At 41.0% G+C, this 24,818-nt stretch overlaps 1 protein-coding gene across 5 annotated transcripts in view; it reads right to left on the bottom strand.

Annotated features, from left to right (window-relative positions):
- The window catches only part of LOC140738775 (voltage-dependent calcium channel subunit alpha-2/delta-1-like), a 715,977-nt gene that overhangs the window by 176,667 nt on the left and 514,492 nt on the right, over positions 1–24,818 (bottom strand). For all 5 annotated transcript variants that reach the window (XM_073066574.1, XM_073066575.1, XM_073066576.1 and 2 more), the window contains 5 exons: positions 17,393–17,551; positions 13,411–13,515; positions 6,249–6,327; positions 6,083–6,132; positions 1,647–1,736 (listed from right to left, as the gene is read on the bottom strand). In XM_073066574.1, coding sequence (XP_072922675.1) covers positions 1,647–1,736; positions 6,083–6,132; positions 6,249–6,327; positions 13,411–13,515; positions 17,393–17,551 — 483 coding nt within the window. The remainder of the gene's footprint in view (positions 1–1,646; positions 1,737–6,082; positions 6,133–6,248; positions 6,328–13,410; positions 13,516–17,392; positions 17,552–24,818) is intronic.

Genomic DNA, 24,818 nt, shown 5'->3' with positions numbered 1-24,818 from the left:
GAAAGAATTCTGAGGAGATTGGGGGACTGTGGAGGGGTGCGGGATGACAGGCAAGTAGTGCAAAGTCGGAGAGATGAGCAGTGATAGAGCTGGAAGGCTACGACAGGCGATTATTAGCTACAGAGGGGAGATTAGAACAGAGGAGGAGTAAGGTGGGGGTGGAGCGGAGAGGAGTGTAAAGAGACAACTCCTGCAGTGGTTTTGTTCTGGACCTGCTGAGTTCCTCCAACATGTCTGTTGCTCCAGATTACAACATCTGCAGTGCATCTCCTGTTCTCACTCTGCTTTCTATTAAGATAAAATGTTGCTTTTTTTTGATCTTCCCATTGACAGACTACTCTAGCTGCTGGGACATCTTCCGTTGACATGAATAGAAGTCTTGTAATGTAGGACTCAAGATAATAGGGCTGTCAAGTGTCCACCATCTTCACATGTTATTTATTTCAAGCAAGTGATTTTTTTTTTGTGTGTCTTACAAGCCTTTCCTCTCCCCTTCATATCAACTGCCTTCATCTTAAGAACAGACAAGGTGCAACTTGCAAAGATCAGTATTATTCCATCAGTGTATGCACTTCGCTATTTTTAACTGCTCTTAAAATAATTTCAAGCATTTTTGACAGCACTGAAGTTTTACACCAAGATCGAATGACCTCTATTTTAGAATCCTCTCATTTTCTGAACTTCCACCTCAATTCAAAGTGTCCCTAGGATCTGACAACATTGATATCAACAGCTGAGCAGCTAAACACAAAAGAATTTCCAGAGAAAGCAAACTTAATGCTCATTTAGTATATACACACTGTATATATAATGCAACTACAATTATATGAACACTTAAGTTAGAATATCATAATTGAAACATTCCAAAATACCCACTGTCAAGAAATACGCATGATATAAAACTGTGACACATGCATAAAATTACTTTTTACCTTTTTGTGAACTAACATTAATATCAATACTAAAACACAGCTCAAACAAAGGGTTATTTTCAGGTTAATTTATGTCAGTTACATTTGTGACAATAATTCAGAAAATGTGTAGCTCAGGTTGTTAATGGTTGGGTCGAGCTGTTCTCCGATCTTGGCAATTTACTTGCAAATGTTTCGTCACCATACAGGGTGACATCATCAGAGTGCTGTTAATTTGTGCCCCAAGTATTATGTCAGCCAAACTGGGAAAAAATTCTCCACAAGAATCTACGAACATCAACTGGCTAGCTGTCAAGTGGAATGACCAACTCTCACTTGTCTCTGCCCAAGAAGATCAAGAGGGGCACAAATTCAATTAACAGCAATTAACCAACGTTGTCCCCTGGTACGGTGACAAAAACGTATGCAAGTAAATTGCCATGATCGGAGAACAACTCAACCCAACCATATTTATGACAATCCTGCTGATTTCCCTTACTGCAGTGGAGAAACTGCAAACAGTTCAGCTTATGAAAACAGGCCAAATCACTGACAACAGCTCAGAGAATTCCACATCAACTTTACTTTTGAATAAATTCCAATGTTGCTGACAGTATCCTGGTGAAATGACAGCAAATAATAGGCATTTGCTGTCTTTGCCTCTGCAAAATGTGGGCGATTACTTTGACATGCAACGCGAATAAGAGATTGTTCTAGGGTCAAGTGCAATCATACCAGTGCATCCAGGTATACGTTTGTCCACTGAACTTGTTTTTCTTTCGTGCCAGCTAAAACCATTGGTCTCCCAAGTACGTCCAAGTATTCCTATATAAAAAAAGAGAATGGAATAACATAATCAGGAACAAACAGATGTTATTTTTTCAATTATTCTAAGCACAGAAAATAACTCTTGCTTCCAGGTTATGTTACTGACAGTACAGCTTTAAGTTTTCAAAGGAAAAATGTACTCAGTGTAAGCGTTTTCTCTACCATAGCTTAATTCATCTTAAGGCCCAAATTAGTTTGTTGTAGGGAAACTGCACAGTATTTATTGTTGGAGATCTTAAAGGCAAAATATGCAAGTTAAAATTCTGTTACAAATGAGGAAGCTTATTTAACAGAGCCAGTGGGCTGCTCAAACCAAAAAGGGAATAGAGACAGAGGCAGCTTCAGAGGGTTCCTGAAACACTGAAGATGGAAAAGTTGACAGGGGCATAAACCCAAGTTAGTTGCATCTTCTAAAATGTTTACTTGTTAAGTTTGCATTAGAGATTCTCTAGTTCCGATCCAACAACTTCACCACGGAACATTCTTTGGGGACACTCCCAACAACTGGTCTATGAAACTAGCATAGGTTTTTTAACGGATTAGTTCCATTTAAAAGCAATGTATAAGTTCTACAGGCCCCCAATTCAGTCAGACTGTTGTCTCAGAAGGGAACAGATCCCAGACCTTCAACCCAGTTTTGCCATTCAATAAGACTATGACTGAGTCAGACCAAAACACCTGACCCTGCAAGAAAAATGCATTGATTATCATGCACCTTTCAACTTCAGATGGTAAACTTCCCAGATTTTCATTGTGGGAAAAGGTGCTTGCCAAATGCCCCAAGAATATCCTAACCTGTTCTGCATTGTCCCACTGGAAGAAATCATTTCCTTACATCAATCCATCCAGTCCCTTGGGAGGATCACCCTTCAGCCTTCTACATTCCACAGATTAAAAGCCAGGATTTTGGAGCCAGTAACCCAATAGGCTTCATTTTTAGCCAAGCCAATATATAAAAGTCTTGAGGCAAACTGAATGCAGATGGAGTCTAGCTGAGACCCTGCACAACCTCAGTCTCTGGAGTTTTAAAACCCATAGATCTCTTTGATATTAACTACTATGCCTCCTGGATTTATAATAATAGGATCATTACACAGTTTATTGCACTGCTGGTCAGCTGTAGCCGTGTATAAAATAATCTGCTCCTTTGAAGGCAGCAATTTTAATTGCGGCTTGATCAGGCAATGTTTGGAATCTTGAGAGAACTCAGCAGTTTCAGGCTTAGTTCAGAAGTCTCAATATTTTCATCGGCATCTTAAATAAAGTAAGATCATAAGACACAGGAGCAGAATGAGGCCATTCAGCCCATCAAGCCTGCTCTGCCATTTCATAATGGCAGATCCATTTTCCCTGTCAACCCCATTCTTCTGCCCGCTCCTTTGTCTTGTTTGTCTGTGGTAATTCCTAACCAAGCCTTCTGCTTCAGGACAGGTGGCCCTCTATACCAGGGGTTTTCAGCCTTTACTATGCCATGGTCCCCTGCCATTAACCAAGGGGTCCCACGGACCCACAGGTTGGGAACCCCTGCTCGATACACCAAGTCAGATTATGCCAAGCTCAGCTCCCTGTCTGAATTCACTTTCTGGATTCAGTTTCTCTGGATGTCAATGATCAGACAATCTGACTCTCCACTTCTAAAAGGTCTCCAACTAGGTGGAGCAATAAGTAGACCTCAGGGAGTAAATGCTGAAAACATGCTTCATTCCTCTATTAAAATATAGTATTTTATAGACAATAGGTGCAGAAGTAGACCATTCGGCCCTTCGAGCCTGCACCACCATTCTGAGATCATGGCTGATCATCTACTATCAATACCCGGTTCCTGCCTTGTCCCCATATCTCTTGATTCCCCTATCCATAAGATACCTATCTAGCTCCTTCTTGAAAGCATCCAGAGAATTGGCCTCCACTGCCTTCCGAGGCAGTGCATTCCAGACCCCCACAACTCTCTGGGAGAAGAAGTTTTTCCTTAACTCTGTCCTAAATGACCTACCCCTTATTCTCAAACCATGCCCTCTGGTACTGGACTCTCCCAGCATCTGGAACATATTTCCTGCCTCTATCTTGTCCAATCCCTTAATAATCTTATATGTTGCAATCAGATCCCCTCTCAATCTCCTTAACTCCAGCATGTACAAGCCCAGTCTCTCTAACCTCTCTGCGTAAGACAGTCCAGACATCCCAGGAATTAACCTCGTGACTCTACGCTGCACTTCCTTGACAGCCAGGATGTCCTTCCTTAACCCTGGAGACCAAAACTGTACACAATACTCCAGGTGTGGTCTCACCAGGGCCCTGTACAAATGCAACAGGATTTCCTTGCTCTTGTACTCAATTCCCTTTGTAATAAAGGTCAACATTCCATTAGCCTTCTTCACTGCCTGCTGCACTTGCTCATTCACCTTCAGTGACTGATGAACAAGGACTCCTAGATCTCTTCATATTTCTCCCTTACCGAACTCTACACCGTTCAGATAATAATCTGCCTTCCTGTTCTTACTCCCAAAGTGGATAACCTCACACTTACAGGTGATAAGTCAACTATAAGTCACTTATAAGTGGCTAATACACTCAATTTTGTTTCTAAAAAGGGTTTATCTAACGAATTTAATATTAAACACATGGTGCATATTTTCCTCGAATGAATATAGTGATAAGTCAGTTATAAGTCACTTATAAGTCAATAACATCATAACATTTTAAGTAACATTTGGATATTAAACACATAGTGCATATTTCCCCTACCCCCATGTGTACCTATTAAATATGATTGGTCAGAAATAGCGAAATGTATAGAACAATGTTATTAGTACCCCTCGGTCTAAAAGTAACTGAAATGTAAGTTTTTTCATCTACTCCTAAAGATCCAGAACAGCACACACAAGATGCTGAAGCAACGGAATACGAGGTATTGCTCCTCCACTCTGGGGGTCTCATCTTGGCACAAGAGGAGGCCATGGACCCACACGTCGGAATGGGAATGGGAACCAGAATGAAAATGTTTAACCATCGGGAGGTCCCGCTTGTGGCACGTGGTGCAGTGGTGCTCAAAGAAGCAGTTCGGGAGCATCAGATACAATAGATGACACCAAGGGGAGGATATGTTTAGTGGTAGGATCCCGATGGAGATGGCAGAAGTTGCAGAAGATAATGTGTCAGATGCGGTGGCTGACAGTGTGGTAGGTAAGGACAAGGTGAACTCTGTCACTGTTGAGGAGGTGGGAAAATGGGGTGAGTGCACATGTTTGGGAAATGGAGGCGATGTGGATGAGGGAAACCCTGGTTTTTAGAGGAGGAGGACATCTCTGGTGTCCTGGAACAGTAAATCAGGTCCTGAGAACAGATGTGAAGAAACTGAGGAAAGGAAATAGCATTTCTACAGGAGATGGGTGGGAAGAGGTATAGTCAAGATAACCGTGGGAGTCAGTAGGTTTACAAGAGAAGGCTGTTGACAGTTTGCAGACAGATAGACACACAGAGACAGGGAAGGGAGGTGGACCAAGTGAATTTAAGGGCAACGTGGAAGTTAGAAGCAAAGTTAATAAAACTGACGAGCTGAGCATGGGGGCATGAAGCAGTACCAATGCAGTTGTCAGTGTAGTGGAGAAAGAGCTGAGGAGTATTACCAAGGAAGGCTCCTAAAGATACTGGTTTTAGAAGAACAAGAATAATTTCCTCAGCTAATCTTCTAATGGTAATGGTCATAAATGCTAAAAATTGTGCATTACTGAACTAAATGGTCTGGGTACTCAGGATTTAGGTTAGATTTACCAAATACTGCCTTTGGACACATTTGCAAGTCAGCATTCTTCCAGCAATCTAACTGGACTGAAACTCAGTTCAAGGGTCAAAGTTCAACATGTTCCATTCACTGAGCTTCAGTACATTCTTCATTGCCTTATGTAATGTGGTAATTTCTAATTATCAAGGACAGAAGGAGTCGAATAGAGACAGATCTATGGTGATAAAATACAAGAAAACTTCTGGCTCTGTTCGGTTTTTAAGTACAGTTTAATATCTTAATGCAAAGTGGAAGCTATTTGAGATTTGCACCTCAAATAATTTAATTTTCCAATTATCAACAAATTATTCATCATCCTATTCTTCTCCCACTTGTTAAAAGTCTACAGCATAAAATAAGACATTTGGCATAAAACACCAAATTCTGGAGTCACTCAACAAATCAGGCGGTATCTGCAGAGAAGGAAACAAAAGATAACGATTCGAAAAAGATCACTGGATTTGCTGCCTGAACTGCTGAGATTTTTGGTACTGTTTCTGACTTGAGCACACTTGGAAAATTAGCAAGCTCAACCCGATAAATTATATTTTAATATTACTACCTGTGTGTTAATACGTATTGCTCCAATGCTGGGAATTTCAAAAAAGTAGCCTAAAATGTAAAAGGAAAAGATGTTAAACTGGATTCAGAAACTTTCTGGTGTAACATGAAAAAAATAGATCACAGTCCTCTTATTACATAATTGATTAAAAGTTAGTTTCAAGTACCTTTATTAGTACAGGCCATCCACTGTAATGGTCCTTTATCATAATTATGCTGGCCAACTGAAAAGGTGAATACACGCACCTAAAGCAGGAAAGGAGATTGATTCAGTGATTGGGAAAACCAATACATTACACATTCTATTTATACACAGAACAGACCTTTGTAGTAAAGATCGAGAATTATAAAATTAATGAAAGGTTTTATGTACTTTTTATTATTTATTCCTTGATCAATATCTATTCAATTTTAAATAAGCTTTAGGTTAAGCTTCAGATTCACTTAATACAGACATAATGGAGATGTTGATAAACACTGCAAATACATTGCAAAATTCAAATGGAAATCATTAACTAAAAAAGTTATCCTGTTTGGATTATTTTTATCCTCTTGCTTCCTTTTCTTCAGCAGAACTTGACTTCTACATGAATGGCTTTGAAGCATTTTGAGAGTTTCCCTAACAGAAGATGATGCTTCACCCATTTGATAGCCGATTCAACTCAAATCAAGGAGAGAAAATTGACATAAAATTTACAGATGCATCAGAAATATCCCAGTGGTTTAAACCATAGAAAACCAGAAGGAAGAATTGTATTTATATGTATTCTTACATATTGTTTTCAAAACATCTCAAGATGCTTTATAACCAATGAAGTCATTCGGAAATGCAATTCCTCTTGCCATTCAGGAATCTTGGCAGCCAATTTGCACAAAACAAATCACTAGACTGTGATTCAGAAACAGATACTGGCAAAGGCGTCAAACACAATTGAATTGCTTTTCTTTGGGGATGGTGTCAGTTATGGTACATCTTATCTCATCCCGTGCCTCTTCTGAAATGGCACCTCAAACGGGGCAGCCCTCCTGCAGTGATGCAGAGAAGTGGCAGTCAGAATATTCAAAAACACAAAGTACACTGCAGATGCTGGGGTCAAAGCAACACGTACAACACGCTGGAGGAACTCAGCAGGTCGGGCAGCATCCGTGGAAACGAACAGTCAACGTTTCGGGCCGAGACCCTTCGTCAGGACTGAAGAGGGAGGGGGATGAGGCCAAACTCAGCTTAGAGCATGGCCTCCTCCACTGCCATGATGAGGCCAAACTCAGGTTAGAGGAGCAACACCTCATATACCGTCTGGGTAGTCTCTAGCCCCTTGGCATGAACATTGAATTCTCCAACTTCCAGTAATTCCCTCCCCATCCCAGTTTCACTCTGCCTCCTCCTCCAGCTGTCTATCACCTCGCTCATTGTTCTGCTTCCTTCTACTACCCATAGTGCTTTCCCTTTACATTCCTTCTTCACCTCTCCTGCCTATCCCCTCCCCCCCCCTTGATCTTTCCCTTTACTGGTTTTTCACCTGGCACTTACCAGCCTTCTCCTTTCCACCCTCCCCCACCTTCTTTATAGGGCCCCTGTCCCCCTCACTCTTCAGTCCTGACGAAGGGTCTCGGCCCGAAACGTTGACTGTTCATTTCCACGGATGCTGCCCGACCTGCTGAGTTCCTCCAGCGTGTGTGTGTGTTGCTAACATTCAAAACTCTGACTTAGAAGCAAAAGCACTAAATACTGAGCCACTGCTAACATTTGTGCAATCAGCTCATTCATATCACGGGCAAAACCCTTTGAAGCCTGCCAAGACACTGCTTTTGGGTTGTCCTGGGTAATAGGATCAAGCAGTTACATTTTGGCAAAGGCAGAGAAGCCCAAGATCCACATTACGAATAAAGCTAGTGTCAAAGTTACCAAAGGTTTTCCATTTGCACAAAAGGTCACATGGCAACTGAATCACAAAAAGTATTTCATTGTGTGAGGTCCAAGTGTTTGAATTGTAGTAGGATGTGAATGGGAAAATGGGCAAGATGAGGGGAGAGGGTATGGTCATGTATAAATATGGCAATAGAAAGATAGCTGGCTGTTACAGGAACAAAAGTTTGAGGTGTTTGCACATGTTGAGGACAGTCAGTAATGGAACCAGTTTCCATGCCTGCTTGTTGATAAGACAAGGTTTTGAAATCAAAGCACAAGGATGGGAGACAACGGTGAGGCACAGAAAGGCAAGGTTCAGTAACACAGGCCAAGATTAAAAAGACGGAAGTCTCAGATGTTGACTTTGAAAATGGTAATATGTCAAACTGTGCATCATCCTGTGCCCAATGATGCATCATTTTTCCCTGCACCACCATTTAACAGCAAAGCTCAGACATTACAAAGGCAACTCACTCTCCCCAAGATGTTAGTTATTCTTAGAGTGGTTTAGTTTGCAGCGCTCTCTTACTGGGGCACTTTTCAAAAGATCTGACTGAAATTATCTGAACTAACGCACCACGATTAACAAATATTTATCTTCTGTGGTAGCTTGTTTACCAAAGGTACACAAAGCAAAGGATAGGCAATCTGGAAGTGCCTCAGTGAATCTTCCCAGAGGAAAGGAATAAAATAAAGATCACAGCCCATTTTAAAAGAGGAATTGCCTTACAGGGAAGAGATATTGTTAAAAACTAAATAGAGGAAAGCACAGACTACAAAAAGTATATTCAAAAGAAACATGAATACAGCATTCACACGGCAGCTTTAATGTAACTAAAGCTTGCAGAATGCTTCATGCAAAGGAGGATGATGCAAGAACAAAGGCTAATGAAGCTGATTAATGGTGAGAGTGGGATTTCCATACACCTGTAGGTTCTAGACATCTCCAAGTTGCACTTGTGTCTATTTATATCATTGATACCTTTCATTAAAGATGAATGAGTTCCAAGAGAAGGCCACTTACGTGGTGCATTAAACCCCGTTTCTCATTCCTGAATGCTGCTTCTCCTGCTGAGAATATCTAGCATTTTCTGTTTTTCCTTCAGATTTCTAGGCTCAGCAATGTGACATCTGGGTGGGTCTGCATTTTGCTTAGCACTAACAATTTTTAAATTGATCTCTGATGTGTACATAACGTTGAAAAGGCTCATCAATGATCTTAATTCTCTTTATTGCTGGAAATCTTGGATGAACATTCTGACAAATCAGAAGATCGACACTTGAGCAACTTTTCTTAATCAACTAATGGAGTGGCAGGTCTAGAGGGAGAACTGCAGGACTTCTCACAACTTACAGAAGGAGGTGCAAGAAGTCCTCCCAACCGAATATGCCTGAATATTCCTGCTAAATAATAATCCAGAAAACATATCTTAGACTCTATTGTGCATTTGGCAGGTGTGCACAGGTTCATCCTGATAAGCTCATGGGAACATGAGCACCACATGAAGGGCTTGTTCAAGCTGGCAAGCAGTGAAATAATACCATTACAAATAGAGATCTGGCTCGCACTCAAAGTAAAATTGGCCATGTGGTTTTATTTGTTGTTTTTTTCTCTTACTTAACATCAAAGACTACAGCTAATTTTTAGTCATTAAATGCAACAACCACAGAAAGATTCTCTGAAATATTTAGTTACTGGAAAACAACTTCAGATTACCTGGTTTTCAAGTTCATGTTCACTGTTAGAAAGGTCATAAATCCACTCACACAAATATACAAGCACAACAAATATAATCACGTCTGGGAAGAGATAAATCATCACAGAATGGCAGCTTGCAGTAAAAGTCTGCTCACTTTAGATACAGACATTTAATTCTACCTCACATTTTGCTAACACTCTGAAGGATAGATGCATCAAATCAGAATGGCTGCTTGACAGTTTCAAATTAAATGATTAGCTGATTGATCAAAAGACAAATAATATTCATTCGAGTATTCATAGCATGGGTTTTCAACAGTGCAAAGTACTTTTTCCACTGCTTGCTGCTCAAGTTCATTGGCACTTTATTTACAGTAGTATGCAATTTTTAATTAATTATTCCTGTGAAGAACAAGTGGAATATTTGTCCTGATATTAAGCAAACTAAGAAACAATGGAGGGTAATTTGTCCAAATGGTTACTCTATTTTATCTCATCCAATTTCAAGAAAGCGTTGCTGTTAGTCGACTAAGTAACTTCCACAGCAGGAAGCACTGTCCATCCCCAAGCTACCAACACACAGTTATGCGGAAGGAAACATCCTGGATCATGGAACCCACAAAGATGTGACATCACCTTAAACAAATGGGAGAGGCATGCACAACATTTAAAAATTTCCTGAAAGAATGTGATGGAAACCAATGCAATACAATTAAGAGTCTCATAGATAGGTATATGAATATGCAGAGAATAGAGAGATTATGACACTGTACAGGCTGATAGGATTAGTGTCAATAGATATTTAATTACTCCGCATCATGTTCTGAAGAATCCTCTTACTTTAAATTTTATGGCCTGCAGATTGGGGCAGCGACAACTAACCAAACTGACCTCCTCGCCCCTACACCCCCACAACTTTAAATCCCGCCCCCTCCCCCCTTGCCTTCTTGTTGACAAAGACAGATTTTGAATTAATGGTTTGACACAACATTATGCAGTGAGGGGGCTGTTCTCGCACTCTACATTTCAATTGTTCAGTAGGTCAGACAGTAATGAGTAGAAATAGGGATAAAATTTTGGATATTTGGGTGTATAAACTCTTCTCAGGCTTCCAGGTACAAGTATCAATTATAACCAAAGTTTCAATGACAAACTCGGCCATCTTCATCAGGGATGATGCCTGGGCACGTCTAGTCCACTGGTATTTATACCACATAGTATATCCCTCTTGATTGGTTAGTCCTCATCCAATCAGATTTCCTCTCTCCTACCTTGTTTATAATAAAATTCCAGTTCTTGGAGCGAGACCTCCATCTATGTTAAAATTTTTTACCTCCAGTTTTATTTCAATGGCTTCCTTTACCAGGTGGTCCCAATAGTCATTGGTATGGCACAGTAGTTTTGTGCCAAAATCCCATGGCCATTGTGAATGCAATGTTCTTAAGTCTGGGAAAGTGCCCCATTTTTGTTTGCATTCAAGGTGCAGATTATTCTCATTAACTTATTTCTAGTCTTGAGCTGTTCAGGGCCAAGATAACATTCACACAAATAAACAGAGGCATCGAGAACCTTGTCTTTCAATAATAGTTTCCCAACAATCTCATAAGTGAATTAGTAGTTTTACGCCATTAACATAGAAAGATAGCTGTTTCCTTTCTTCTTTTGAAAAGGAGTCTGGCAACGGGTATTCATAGGGCTTGCTTGTTGCAGGAGAAGCACCTCCCCCTTAAAATTAGCAAGCAGAATAATAGCTGTCTATAGGCTTGGCCCCTTCAAGAGGACCACGACCTTGTCGTAGGGTTTGAAGGCTTGCGTGCCTCAATGACCCAGAGAGCTATGTTGGCTGGAGTCAGGGCCTTGTGCTTTGGCTCTTGGTAGGGTCACCCATGCCAAACAGGTTAAAGGGTAGATGCCAGACTAAGAGTGGTCCGCCGGCCCTCCTGGTTTGGAGGTTCAGCTCAGGGCCAACAACTCCGACTGGTAAAACAAGATTGTAATGGAAGAAGAACTGAAGAATCCTCCTTCTGAGTGTGACTCTGTGGACAGACAGAGATGGAGGAACTTCACTACTGCTCTAAATGCTTCTGAGTGTGACTCTGTGGACAGACAGAGATGCAGAAACTTCACTACTGCTCTAAATGCCAGCAGCAAAACCGGCAGAAAGTAAGTATAGGGTTGGTCTTGTTCCATGGGAAAAGAATAAGTGCTCCAAAACTGTTTTTATAGCTGACGAGATGCAGGACCAAGTTGCAGCTGGTGAAGGACCACAGCATATAATCACTTTAATGAACCAGCCCCACACACTGTACCTTGTCTGAGCTATTTCTAATACTCTAAGTGACCGGATGACCTGCATGCACCCTGTGGAATTTAATTGAACATGATGTCTCAAAACGAGAAGGGCATCTTCCCTGCCTGATAGTACATCAATCAGCAGTCTGTCAATCAAACCTCCAGCTAAAACAATGTGCAAGCAGCATTATCCAGGTTAGATGCTTTGTCTGGACTGGAATCCAGGCTGCTGGAAATTAAATATTGAGATGTGTTTAATGTAATATCTTGCCACACACTGTTTTCACTTGCTGATTGTTTAAATAAAAGAGGATCTGACACAATGAAGCAGTTCGGTGTGCTTGAAATACAAGTCAAATCCAAGAATCCAACAAAGAAAACAAGTAACAGTGTTGTAGTCAGCCGAGAACAAACTGCAGTGTTTTTTGCCCTTGCTCTTGCCTGTACAGCCTCTGCAGGCCTTTGCACAGGAATTTGCTGTGTAAAGTGAGCCCGTCCGGTGTGGCACCCTCTGCAACAATACCTGGACTAGTGTGACCAGGGAGAACATCTGTATCTCATCAGACCAAAGAACCACGCGGTGTCTAAACTAGGAACTACAACATCAGGTCAAAAGTACAGAAATTAAAGTGGAGGAAAAAGAAAATTAAATTCACCAATAATGAAAATCAGAAGGAAATACAAATTCAATTGTTTAATTTTTATTAATGTAGGTATCCACAGCAATCTTATGCCAATCCATGTGTCTCTGACTAAGAACTTGTTAGAGCAAAAGCTCTGGAGGAGGAGAGCATCTTCTTGAATTCCACATTTAGCTGCATATGCACACCCACAACCTCATTATCTAATAAAAGTGATCTGTTTTTCACAAAACCTAGACATTATTATAGGAAGTTTGTGCCCTTTATTTGAATGTACCGACTGAAAAGCTGGCTAGATCTTTGCTCAATCCACATCAAGTGCATTGGGTAATGTCTTGTTTTGTTTGATAGTGTTTCAAAACTAATATTATTTGACTGACAAGCATTCTAATTGAATAAGGATATTTTTGAAATAACTTAAGTAACTATAATATAAACCTTACAAGTTAATGGGATTACAGTTATTGTTTTAAGCTTCCCTTTAAAGTAACTTGCCCATCACTAGGAAATAAACTGACAATTACATGGAGCATTTGTTATTTCTTGAAGCTATTCTAAATACCCAGATTGAGACAGAAGCAATAGAAAACCCTTTGTCTGGATTAAACCAATTTGTACAAACAAGACAAAATATGCCCCCTATTGGATTATAAAATACTCCTTATCGAACCAAACTCATTTGGTATAAATTTGGAAAGTTACAGTCCTGGCAATACCAGCAAGATCATTTCTATTAATAGTATCAGAGTATCTTTGTATCAAAACTAATAGGCTTTACGAGGACTTACTTTTTTGTCCTGGTTATATGTTGTAAAAATTTCTTGGGCTCGTTCTTCTCCACCATCTGTAAATAACATGATGATCTTGTTGCAATTCGCTCGGGACACATTAAACTACAAAGAAACAGCGGAGAATGTCTATTCAATTTCAGTCACACGACATGCCTTAGATATGATATAATAAAAAAGTGGTATACATTTCATACAGCTTGAACTAGAATCATTTTTTTTTAAACCTGTGGGATTCCATTACAAAGTTGGAGCTTTAATCTAGATATTCCTTTCATGTTTAATGTTCAGCACCATTCCTGTTGGTAAGGCCTTGGTTCAAATGGCCTGGAACAAATTTTTCCCCCTCCAATACCCAAGTAATTTGCTATAAAGTTGGGAATCAAATAGAAAAATCTCATTATTGTGTTCCAGCCATCTTCACATATCATATTCCATCGTGCAGTCTTCCAAAAGGCTGTCACTGATATCACAGCAGACAAGGCAAAGACAATAACCTGCTCAACTGATTCATTTGACAATAAACAGCTAGGTGAATAAAAGCAATCATAGGTGTCATGATGCCTACTCCCCCCTCAAAAGATATAAAACAATGATTTGCTGTACCAATACATGCATCTGAATTGGATGGCCAGACTTTCCTATCCATTAAATGAACTGGAAAAATATACATTTTGGGCTGTGTTGTAATCAGAACAAGCTCCTAACCCCATATATAGATAAGGATCCAATACCAGTCTATCCCAAACTGATCTTTGCCTGACAATTCCTTTATTACGAACAGTACACTTACAAGTTGTGGCATCTAAGTCAAAAGGTTTTGTTTTACACCATTGCTTAAATGCAGCCTGGTCACACAATGCACTTTCATATACCCATTGGAAGTCACAAAAGTAGAATTCCTTCATTTGTACAAGTATTGTTTTAAAATTAGTGTTGATGCAATACAAAAAAACACGAGTTTTTTTAAATATTTGAAGAACCTCATTTCCTCTTTATTGTAATGGGTCATTAAAGGATGGAAATAAATGACAATTTGACTTTTTGATTGTCATAAAGGTAAAGAGTCTCTGTACACTCATGACCATGTGGGTGGCCACAGCTCAGCCACCATCTATAATAACACTGATATTGGCAGGATCTCAAAAGGCATACAATATCAATGTCCTGCTGTAACCTCTAACAGCCCTCCACACTATCCACAACACCTCCAACCTTTGTGTCATCAGCAAACTTACTAACCCATCACTCCACTTCCTCATCCAGGTCATTTATAAAAATCGCGAAGAGTAGGGGTCCCAGAACAGATTCCTGAGGTATCCCACTGGTCACCAACCTCCATGCAGAATATGACCTGTGTACAACCACTCTTTGCCTTCTGTGGGCATTATCCCTAACATTTGTCATGAATTCTGTGCCAGCAGTGCAAGACACAAAAATTAAATTACAATATAAAATAGATGAATGGTGCAAAAGAGGAATATTGAGGGAGTGTTCATGGACCGTTCAAAACTCTGATGATGGAAGGGGAAAATAAAGTTGTTGCTAAAAGTGAAGTGTGAGGCTTCAGGCTCGAGTGCCTCCTCCCTGATGGTAACAATGAGAAAAGGGCATGTCCTGGATGGTCCGTAACGACGGATGTCATCTTCCTGAGGCACCACCTTCTTGAGGTGCTGCTTTTTGAAGATGTCCTCAATGGCGGAGGGGCTTGTGCCCATGATGGAGCCAGCTGAGGTGTGTGCAGTCCTCTGCAGCCTTTTGCAATCCTGTGCTTTGGAGCCCTCATACCAGCTGGTAATACAAGCAGCCAGAAGGTTCCCCACAGCACATTTGCACGTCTTTGGTGTCATACATTGGCTCCTCAAACTCCTAGAGAAATGTAGCCATTGGATAAGTCGCCATTGTGAAAGGTAAGGGAGGAGATTGCTGAGCCTCTGGCAATAATTTTTGCATCATCAATGGGGATGGGAGAGGTTCCAGAGAATTGGAGGTTTGCGGATGTTGTTCCATTATTCAAGAAAGGGAGTAGAGATAACCCAGGAATTTATAGACCATTGAGTCTTACTTCAGTGGTTGGTAAGTTGATGGAGAAGATCCTGAGAGGCAGGTTTCATGAACATTTGGAGAGGCATAATATGATCAGGAATAGGCAGTATGCTTTGTCAAAGGCAGGTTATGCCTTATGAGCCTGACTGAATTTTTTTTGAGGATGTGACTAAACACATTGATGAAGGAAGAGCAGTAGATGTAGTGTATATGGATTTCAGCAAGGCATTTGATAAGGTACCCCATGCATGTCTTATTGAGAAAGTAAGGAGGCATGGGATCCAAGGGGACATTGCTTTGTGGATCTAGAATTGGCTTGCCCACAGAAGGCAAAGAGTGGTTGTACACAGGTCATATTCTGCATGGAGTGGTGTGCCTCAGGAATCTGTTCTGGGACCCCTACTCTTCGTGATTTTTATAAATGACCTGGATGAGGAAGTAGAGGGATGGGTTAGTGAGTTTGCTGATGACACAAAGGTTGGGGGTGTTGTGGATAGTGTGGAGGGCTGTTAGAGGTTACAGCAGGACATTGATAGGATGCAAAACTAGGCGCAGAAGTGGCAGATGGAGTTCGACCTAGATAAGTGTAAAGTGGTTCATTTTGGTAAGTCAAATATGATGGCAGAATATAGTATTAATGGTAAGACTTTTGGCAATGTGAAGGACCAGAGGGATCTTGGGGTCCAAATCCATAGGACACTCAAAGTAGCTGTGCAGGTTGACTCTGTGGTTAAGAAGCCATATGGTGTGTTGGCCTTCATCAATCGTGGTATTGAATTTAGGAGCCGAGAGGTAATGTTGCAGCTATATAGGACCCTGGTCAGACCCCACTTGGAGTACTGCACTCATTTCTGGTCGCCTCACTATAGGAAGGATATGGAAGCCATAGAAAGGGTGCAGAGGAGATTTACAAGGATCTTGCCTGGATTGGGGAGCATGCCTTAAGAAAACAGGTTGAGTGAACTCGGCCTTTTCTCCTTGGAGCTACAGAGGATGAGAGGTGACCTGATAGAGGTGTATAAGATGATGAGAGGCATTAATCGTGTGGATAGTCAGAGGCTTTTTCCCAGGGCTGAAAAAGTTGCCACAAGAGGACCCAAGTTTAAAGTGCTTGGAAGCAGGTATGGAGGAGATGTCAGGGGTAAGTTTTTTACTCAGAGAGTGATGAATGTGTGGAATGGGTTTCCGGCAATGGTGGTGGAGGCAGATATGATAGAGTCTTTTAAGAGACTTTTGGAAAGGTACACGGAGCTTAGAAAAATAGAGGGCTATGGGTAAACCTAGTAATTTTAAGAAAGGGACATGTTTGGCACAACTTTGTGGACCGAAAGTCCTGTATTGTGCTGTAGGTTTTTTATATTTCTATCATGGGTGTTAATTTTTTTAAAAAAAGGTGAAGAAGCAATCCTCCTTTGATCAGAGGTTAGAAGGACATCTAAAAGTATGTTCAAAATCAGATATATCAGGTGGGACAGGGAGGGCAAGAACTGGAGTGATATGATGAATATTCCTTTGCACAGCATGTTCTGAAAGAATGGTGGAAACAGATTCAATGGTATCGTTCAAGTGAAGCCATGGGTAAACAGCCTGAGAGTGGAATGATTGAATGAATGAAGAATAGGCCTTCTGAGCTGCCTTATGATTGGGTGTTAGGATGCTGAGAACTGAGAATAATCTGCTCGTACAGCAGCTCACCTTATCCTTTGTTAATTTATTTTCAATTGCCACATATTTCAGAATGGAAAGTAATTGAATTGCCCCTGTGCTGGTCATTGATCGCACAATAGATGTTACATCTTTATTTGCTCAGTTTCTTTAATCTTTAAGATCACTAGAATCATCTGCATTAATTCCATTGTTGTAACAATGAATTTGCATAATAACTCTCAGTTTAACTACAGATTTAATCTCCACATATGAAAGTCAGGGTACTTACATTCAACAACTGTTCAAAGGCAAACGTAAACCCTTTCTTATAATCAGTGATTCCCTTTGCTTGTATTTGATTAACAGCATCTTTGAGGACCTTCTTATTTCGCACATTAGCTTGCACAAGGTGTTGGAAGCAACTGACAGATTTTGCTACGTTGTTAAACTGAAAAAAAGCAAAAAGAGACGATCAATAAGAAGATACATTTGAAAAATAATACAAGAAACAGTTCTAATCTCCCACTCCAACGTCCTGGTCCTGATCCAGGTCTAAACTTTAATGGCAATTGTCAGACCCAACAATGCCCTGTTACTAAGTGCACTGTCGGATCTCAAACCCATTGACCACACCTGAGGCTAGCTGCTATGAATAATATTTTTCAGATGCAATAGTTGAGCTCCAATTGATTGGGCTGATTTGATCATAACTGCCAGCACTGGCCATGCTGCTCTTCACTGCCTTCCAAAGACCTTTGATGCAAGTTATGCCAGTGGGATTTTAGGCAAGGGGATGTCAGATTGTGACTGAACCTCTCCCTTGGCTCATTTAACTCCAATTTCAGAAGAATACTTGAGCAGAATTCCTTGCCTTTTAGATAGCAAAGGAGGAAATCAGTAATGTTAAAGAGCAGTTTATTGCTTTTACATATCTTACATATTGCATAACTTAATGTAAAGTAACATCGCACAGGAATCCCAGGGAAACATTGGAATATTTAATGGAAGCTCACCGCCACTTACAGTCTTGCTCAAACGATCTGCAAAAAACCAGCCCGACCCACTTCAGAGAGCAACACACACAGAGTGCTGGAGGAACTCAGGAGGCCGGGCAGCTTCTATGGAAAAGAGTGCAGCTGACATTTTGGGTCAAGACCCTTCGGCAGGACTGAAGAAAAAAAAAGCTGAGGGGTAGATTTAAAAGCTGGGGGAGGAGGGGAGAGAGAGAAGCACAAGGTGATTGGTGAAACCTGAAGGGGGAGGGATGAAGTACAGAGCTGGGAATCTGATTGGTGAAAGACATACAGAGCTGGAGAATAGGGAATCTGATAGGAGAAGGTAGAAGGCCATAGACGTAAGAAAAAGGGGAGAAGCATCAGAGGGAGGTGAAAGGCAGGTAAGGACACAAGGTGAGTGGGAAATGGGAATGGGGAATGGTGAAGGGTGGGGGAAGTGGGAATTGCTGATGTTCATTGCATCAGGTTGGAGGCTACCAGACAACTTGAATGTGGACTCATCATAACAGTAGGCCGTGGACTGACACGTCGGAATGGGAATGGGAAGTGGAATTAAAATAGGTGGCCACTGGAAATCCTGCTCTTTCTGGCAAAGGGAGCATCGGTGCTCAGCGAAGCGGTCTCCCAGTCTGCATTGGTTCTCACCGATATACAGGAGGCCACACCAGGAGCACTGGACACAGTAGATGATCTCAACAGACTCAGAGGTGAGGTGTTGCCTCTCCTGGAAGGACTGTTTGGACCGTGAATGGTAGTGAGGGAGGAGGTGTAGGGGCAGGTGTAGAACTTGTTCACTTGCAAGGATAGGTGCCAGGAGGGAGATCGGTTGGGGAAGGATGAATGGACGAGGGAGTCACGTAGTGAGTGATCCCTGCACAAAGCAGTAAGTGGGGGGGGGGGGAATGGGGAAGGAAAAAATGTGCTTGTTGGTGGGATCCTGTTGGAGATGGCAGAAATTCTGGAGAATTATGTGCCGGACTCAGAGCCTGGTGGGGCGGTAGGTGAAGACAAGAGGAATTCTGTCCCTGGTGGGGTGGCGGGAGGATGGGGTGAGGGCAGAGGTGCAAAATGGAAGAGATGTGGTTGAGGGCAGCGTTGGTGGTGGAGGAAGGGAAGCCACTTTCTTTGAAGGAGGAGGACATCTCCTTAGTTCTGGAATGAAAAACCTCATCCTGGGAGCAGATGTGATGGAGACAGAGGAATGGAGAGAAGGGAATGGAGTTTTTACAAGTAAAAGGGTGGGAAGAGGTATAGTTCAGGTCACTGTGAAAGTCCATGGGCTTCTAATAGACATCAGTAGATAAGAGGTCTCCAGGGATACGTTCAGAGAGATCGAGAAAGGGGAAATGGACCAAGTAAATTTGAGGGTAGGGTGGAAGTTGGGGGAAAAATTGATGAAGTCAACAAGCTCTGCCTGGGTGCAGGAAACAGTACCAATGCAATCATCGATGTAGCGTAGGAGAAGTTAGGGAGTGATACCAGAGTAGGCTTGGAACATAGACTGTTCTGCGTAGCCGACAAACAGGCAGGCATAGCTGGGATCCATGCAAGTGCCCATGGCTACACCTTTTGTTTGAAGGAAGTGGGAGAAGCCAAAGGAGAAATTATTTAGAGTGAGGACAAGTTCTGCCAGATGGAGGAGAGAGGTGGTGGAGGGGAACTGGTTTGGTCTGGTGTCCAGAAAGAGAGGGGGAGCTTTGAGGCCTTCCTGGTGAGGAATGGAGGTGTATAAGGACTGGACATCCACAGTGAAAATAAGATGATTGGGGCCAGGGAACATGAAATCATTGAAAAGATCCAGAGTGTGTGAAGTGTCACGGATGTAGGTACGAAAGGACTCAACCGGGGGGGGATAAAACTGAGTCAGGGTATGCAGATATAAGTTCAGTGGGGCAGAAAGAAGCTGAACCAATGGACCTACCTGGATAGGAGGCAGGCTTGTGGATCTTTGGTAGGAGGTAGAAATTTGAGGTGCAGGGCAATGAAACTATGAGGTTAGTGGCAGTTTATGGGAGATCCCCAGGTTGTTTTATTTTACAGAGAATTATGTGCTGGGTGCAGAGACAGATGAGGTGGTAGGTGAGGACAAGAGGAACCCTATCCCTGGTGGGGTGGCGGGAGGATGGGGTGAGGGCAGACCCACTAATTTTGCCAATAATATTTTCGAGTGTCTTGTGTTTTGGTATAAATACTAAAATGAAACATTTTGACAACTAATGAGAGTGTATTTTACAATAGACTTCCATAAAGTTATTGTATCATTGTTTACAAATATGTTGTATCATTTTTTTAAATCACGAATTTGAATAAAGAGCCTGACTCACAGCTCAATATAAAGCTGCACAAGGGTCCACATCACAGCAACTCTTCTTCCTCCATGAATGCGAAAGGCAAAACATACTACTACAAAATGTCAGCTCCAGACCACCAATCAACCAACCCTGGCCAGGCAGAACGGGAAATGTACAGTCTGAATACTTCTCATCGCTGCGCATAATCGCCCGTAAAAAAATACAATCTAGTTATAAAAGAGCGAAATAAATGCCTGCAAGTAAATCGCCAAGATCGGACAACTCAACACGAGCAAAGCTGCACAATGTTTGGCCAAAACCCAGAGATTCTATTACTCTATATTTTAATTTTAATATTTAATATGGCAGGACAGTTTAATGAAACTGCTTTGTTAGGAAAAAAATCATTCAGTTAAGCAGTGGTATAGTGGCAAAATCACACAGGGGCTTAGGCGGTTCTTCTTATAAACATTTATGCATTTATCCAATATATTTTCAACAATATTTATAAAAATGGGCATCTTCGCACAGCCAGAACAACTTTTTGCTCAATGTCGGCACGACCAAAGAGCTGATGAGTGAGTTCGGGAGCAGGAAACTGGACATTCTTGAGCCAGTTCTCATCAGGGGATCAGCAACTACAAATTCCTTGGTGTGATAATTTCAGAGGATCTGTACTGGGTCCACCATGTGAGTGCGATCACAAAGAAAGCACGGCAGCACCTCTGCTTTCTTAGAAGTTTGCACAGTTTCTGCACGTCATCTGAAACTTTGACAAACTTCTATAGATACGTCGTGGAGAGCATACGAACTGGTTGCATCACGGCCTGGTATGGAAACACCAATGCCCTTGAATAGAAAAGCCGACAAACAGTAGTGGATACGGCCCAGCCCATTGTGGGTAAAGCCCATCCCATCATCCTATTGTGTTCTTGTATGTACTGTGAATGCCCACAAGTAAATGAATCTCAGGGTTGTATATGGTGACATATATGTACTTTGATCATGAAAATTACTTTGAACTTTGAAATTAATGCTTTTGTGGCAATTGCTACCCAGAAATTGCAATTACACAGAAATTGTAAAAGAAATAGGCTAGTTGGCCCAGTCAGGTAATGTTAATAAGTGCTAAGGTCTGATATCAAAAAAGGATGCAAATTGCTTGGCAGTCAATATATGCATAGTATATAACTGTTCGAACAGGTGTCCGTTCCACAGCTGTCTGACACAATTATTTCTTAATATGCTGCAAAGGTGATTAGTCCAAGTTTTGATTTTTTTGATTTTTCTCACCATCAGCAAGGAAGTGTCACAGATCAACGAGTCAAAACAGCAAGGAAAGGTTTTCCAGCAAGAAGTGGAGTACTTCTGTGATGGACTTTTGAGTGTAGTTCACCACTCCATGAGCTTCAGAACAACTGACCTAATTAATACTCTTCCTGGTTACTGAGAACACTCCATTAGACAAGCAACTGCTTTATCCCAAACACAAAAGACTGACCGTTGGAATATTTGTTTGGAAATCGATTTTAATACCATACTTAGAAGAAAGTTGTTTACAAATTAGTAGGTAAATATCGATAGTTCCTCAAGAACTTCCCTCTTTAGCTGTTTGCAACCTCAGGACTCCTGTGTATAAATGTTGCAGGAGTTTTGTGGACGGACATGGGAACACAGCAAACATTTCCACACATCAGGAACATTCATCATCTTTGACAGACAACCAGCCGGGCAGAGAACAGCTCAGCATCCGTCACTGGATAACGCTTGGTCTAGCTCCCGCCACTTGCTGGTATCCACAGCACTGAAGGTCTTGCTTCTGAGTAACTCGTAAAGTCAGCTTTACACAATTGGTGGGGGGGGGGGGGGGGGTAGATAGATAGATAGATAGATACTTTATTCATCCCCATGGGGAAATTCAACATTTTTTCCAATGTCCCATACACTTATTGTAGCAAAACTAATTACATACAATACTTAACTCAGTAAAAATATGATATGCATCTAAAATCACCCTCTCAAAAAGCATTAATAATAGCTTTTAAAAAGTTCTTAAGTAGTTTACTTAAATACATTGAGTCCTAACCCCGGCACTTTAACATATCTTACTCCTGGCGGTTGAATTGTAAAGCCGAATGGCATTGGGGAGTATAAGGTAGCATAACCTTTGTCGTTAGGTCAGATGAGTTGGGTTACTTGGTGCAGACTGCAAATTATGGGTCGAGTGAAACTCAGTAATCACCAGAGTGTTCAAATTTCCAACCCAACAATAGTCTCTCTTAACTCTAGCTTTGGGATTGGCTCCAGTGATAAATTCAAATACTAGTCTTGTGCTCTGAAGAGGAGCACAATGTGAACCAACTGCATGTAAATCATTTCTTCTACCTCACTACCGGCCAGTTCAGTCAGGTACTTTTACCAATTTCATACTGCAATCACTGGAATCCCATTACTGATATCTTTTATATATAATTAGATTAAGACCAGATAGCTAGGTGGAACATCTTGCACTCGACTTTTATCATAACCTTCTCAAGAATATACCCAAGAGCAGATGAATAAAAAATATTTTTCATAGTCTTTCAGGAAATATCACAGTAACAATGAAAGCAAACTCATTATTCCTCACCTTGCTAGAGTCCCTGTTTGCTGATCCCAGCAACCTTGGTTCCTTCAGGTCAGCAGACAATGACAATTCCCTGTCCTTGCACTCTTGCAAATGATGGCCAATAACTGTCTTGCCTTCTATTTACTTGGTACATCGTAAGATCTCTATTCATTTGCCTCGCAATATTTTAATAACATTAAGATGAAAAACATCTGCAGATGCTGGAAGTCCAAAGCAGCACAAACAAAATGCTGGAGGAACTCAGCAGGCCAGGGAGCATCTATCAGTACGGTCGACATTTTGGGCCAATGCTATTCGCCAGTCCTGATGAAGGGTCTCAGCCCAAAACGTCAACTGCTTACTCTTTCCCAACGATGCTGCCTGGCCTGCTGAGTTCCTCCAGCATCTTGTGTGTGTTATTTAAACAATATTGCTCTTTTTTAAAAATATTATGTTTCCTAACATTATATTCCATCTCCCATTGTTTTTCCCCAGTTTCTTCATCTGTGATGCTTGCTTTCCCCAAAGCTTACTTTCTTCCCTGTCTTTGTATAGTGGCTAGACTTGCATCTATTCATCTGTAAATTCCCTAGAATTCACTGCCTATGCACCCACTGGCCAACGGAACAAATCCTTTTTATTCCTACTCTCTATTATCTGTCATATTAAAATACTACCCACAAGACCAAGAACCCCCATCTTGTTCAACAGAGTTTTATACCTAATTGAACATCTTTTGGAAATCAGATGCATTAAATCTACTACTAGCTCTTCTTTCTCCTCCCTGCTGAGGACAGTCTCAAAGCATTTAAATAAATCAAATTTCACACATAAGTCTAACCTTTATGCAAAGGTTAAGAATGAATTCATCAGAGAGGTCAGGGTCAAACAGCCCAGTGCTTTGCCAATAATCAAAAATTATCAGGGTCTTTCACTGAATTCTTATTCATAATATTGATTACGAAGGTGGATTTAACAGAATTTTTTGTCTATTGAGGCAAAAAGCAAGACAACTTTCCAGCTTCATATATTTCAGCCAGCATATGAAAATATTTCAAAATTATCTGTTAATGGAAGTGAGAAGTACACATCAGATATACTTCATTGGCTGCAGAGAGCTTTGTAAGATCAAAAAGTATTGAATTAAACATGCTATTTCTTTGCATGTGGCTGCAAAAACCAGTTATACATTTGAAGTTACAGATAATAAAATCAAACATAAGATTAAGTGTAGTTTAAAAGAAACATATTACATAGAAGGTAAAATTATTAGCAAGAAGAGAAAAGTTAATTAGCCACAGCTCCTTTAATTCCAAATAATCTTTTTTCTCTTGCTTCTACAAGGTAGTAACAACTATATATGTCCATGGGAGTTTAAGCTTGTCACAATAATAGGCTGTGTCTTGATTCATTTGGATTCCAAGCTGTATTTAAAATAAATTCCTTTCTGCGCTTTCTTTCTATGCTTTTAGATCAGCAAGTTTACATTATGATTGTTGAAAAGCTGTCATTCGCAACTCTATCTCTGCATGATGAATGGCTTGCATGTCGTTGTTTAAGGGCCAATAAATCTTTGTACAAAGACTGGAGCATTGAGAAAAGCTCGAGAGTTCCCCAGCATTGTTTCCTCTTCTATCACTACAAATATGGCCTTTCAAAGCAGGCTTTTAAATCCAAAGATCTGCCACTAGAATATCAAAAATATATATCTGTTACGCAAAATATTTGTCACTGAAATAGTGCAATCAGCAGATGAAAAATCAGATTTCTGCCAAGTGTGAGCCTAAGTATGAGAAAACA

The sequence above is a fragment of the Hemitrygon akajei genome, chromosome 14, assembly GCF_048418815.1.
Source record: "Hemitrygon akajei chromosome 14, sHemAka1.3, whole genome shotgun sequence".
In the NCBI taxonomy this organism is placed as follows: Eukaryota; Metazoa; Chordata; class Chondrichthyes; order Myliobatiformes; family Dasyatidae; genus Hemitrygon; species Hemitrygon akajei.
This window is presented reverse-complemented; position numbering and strand designations above follow the sequence as displayed.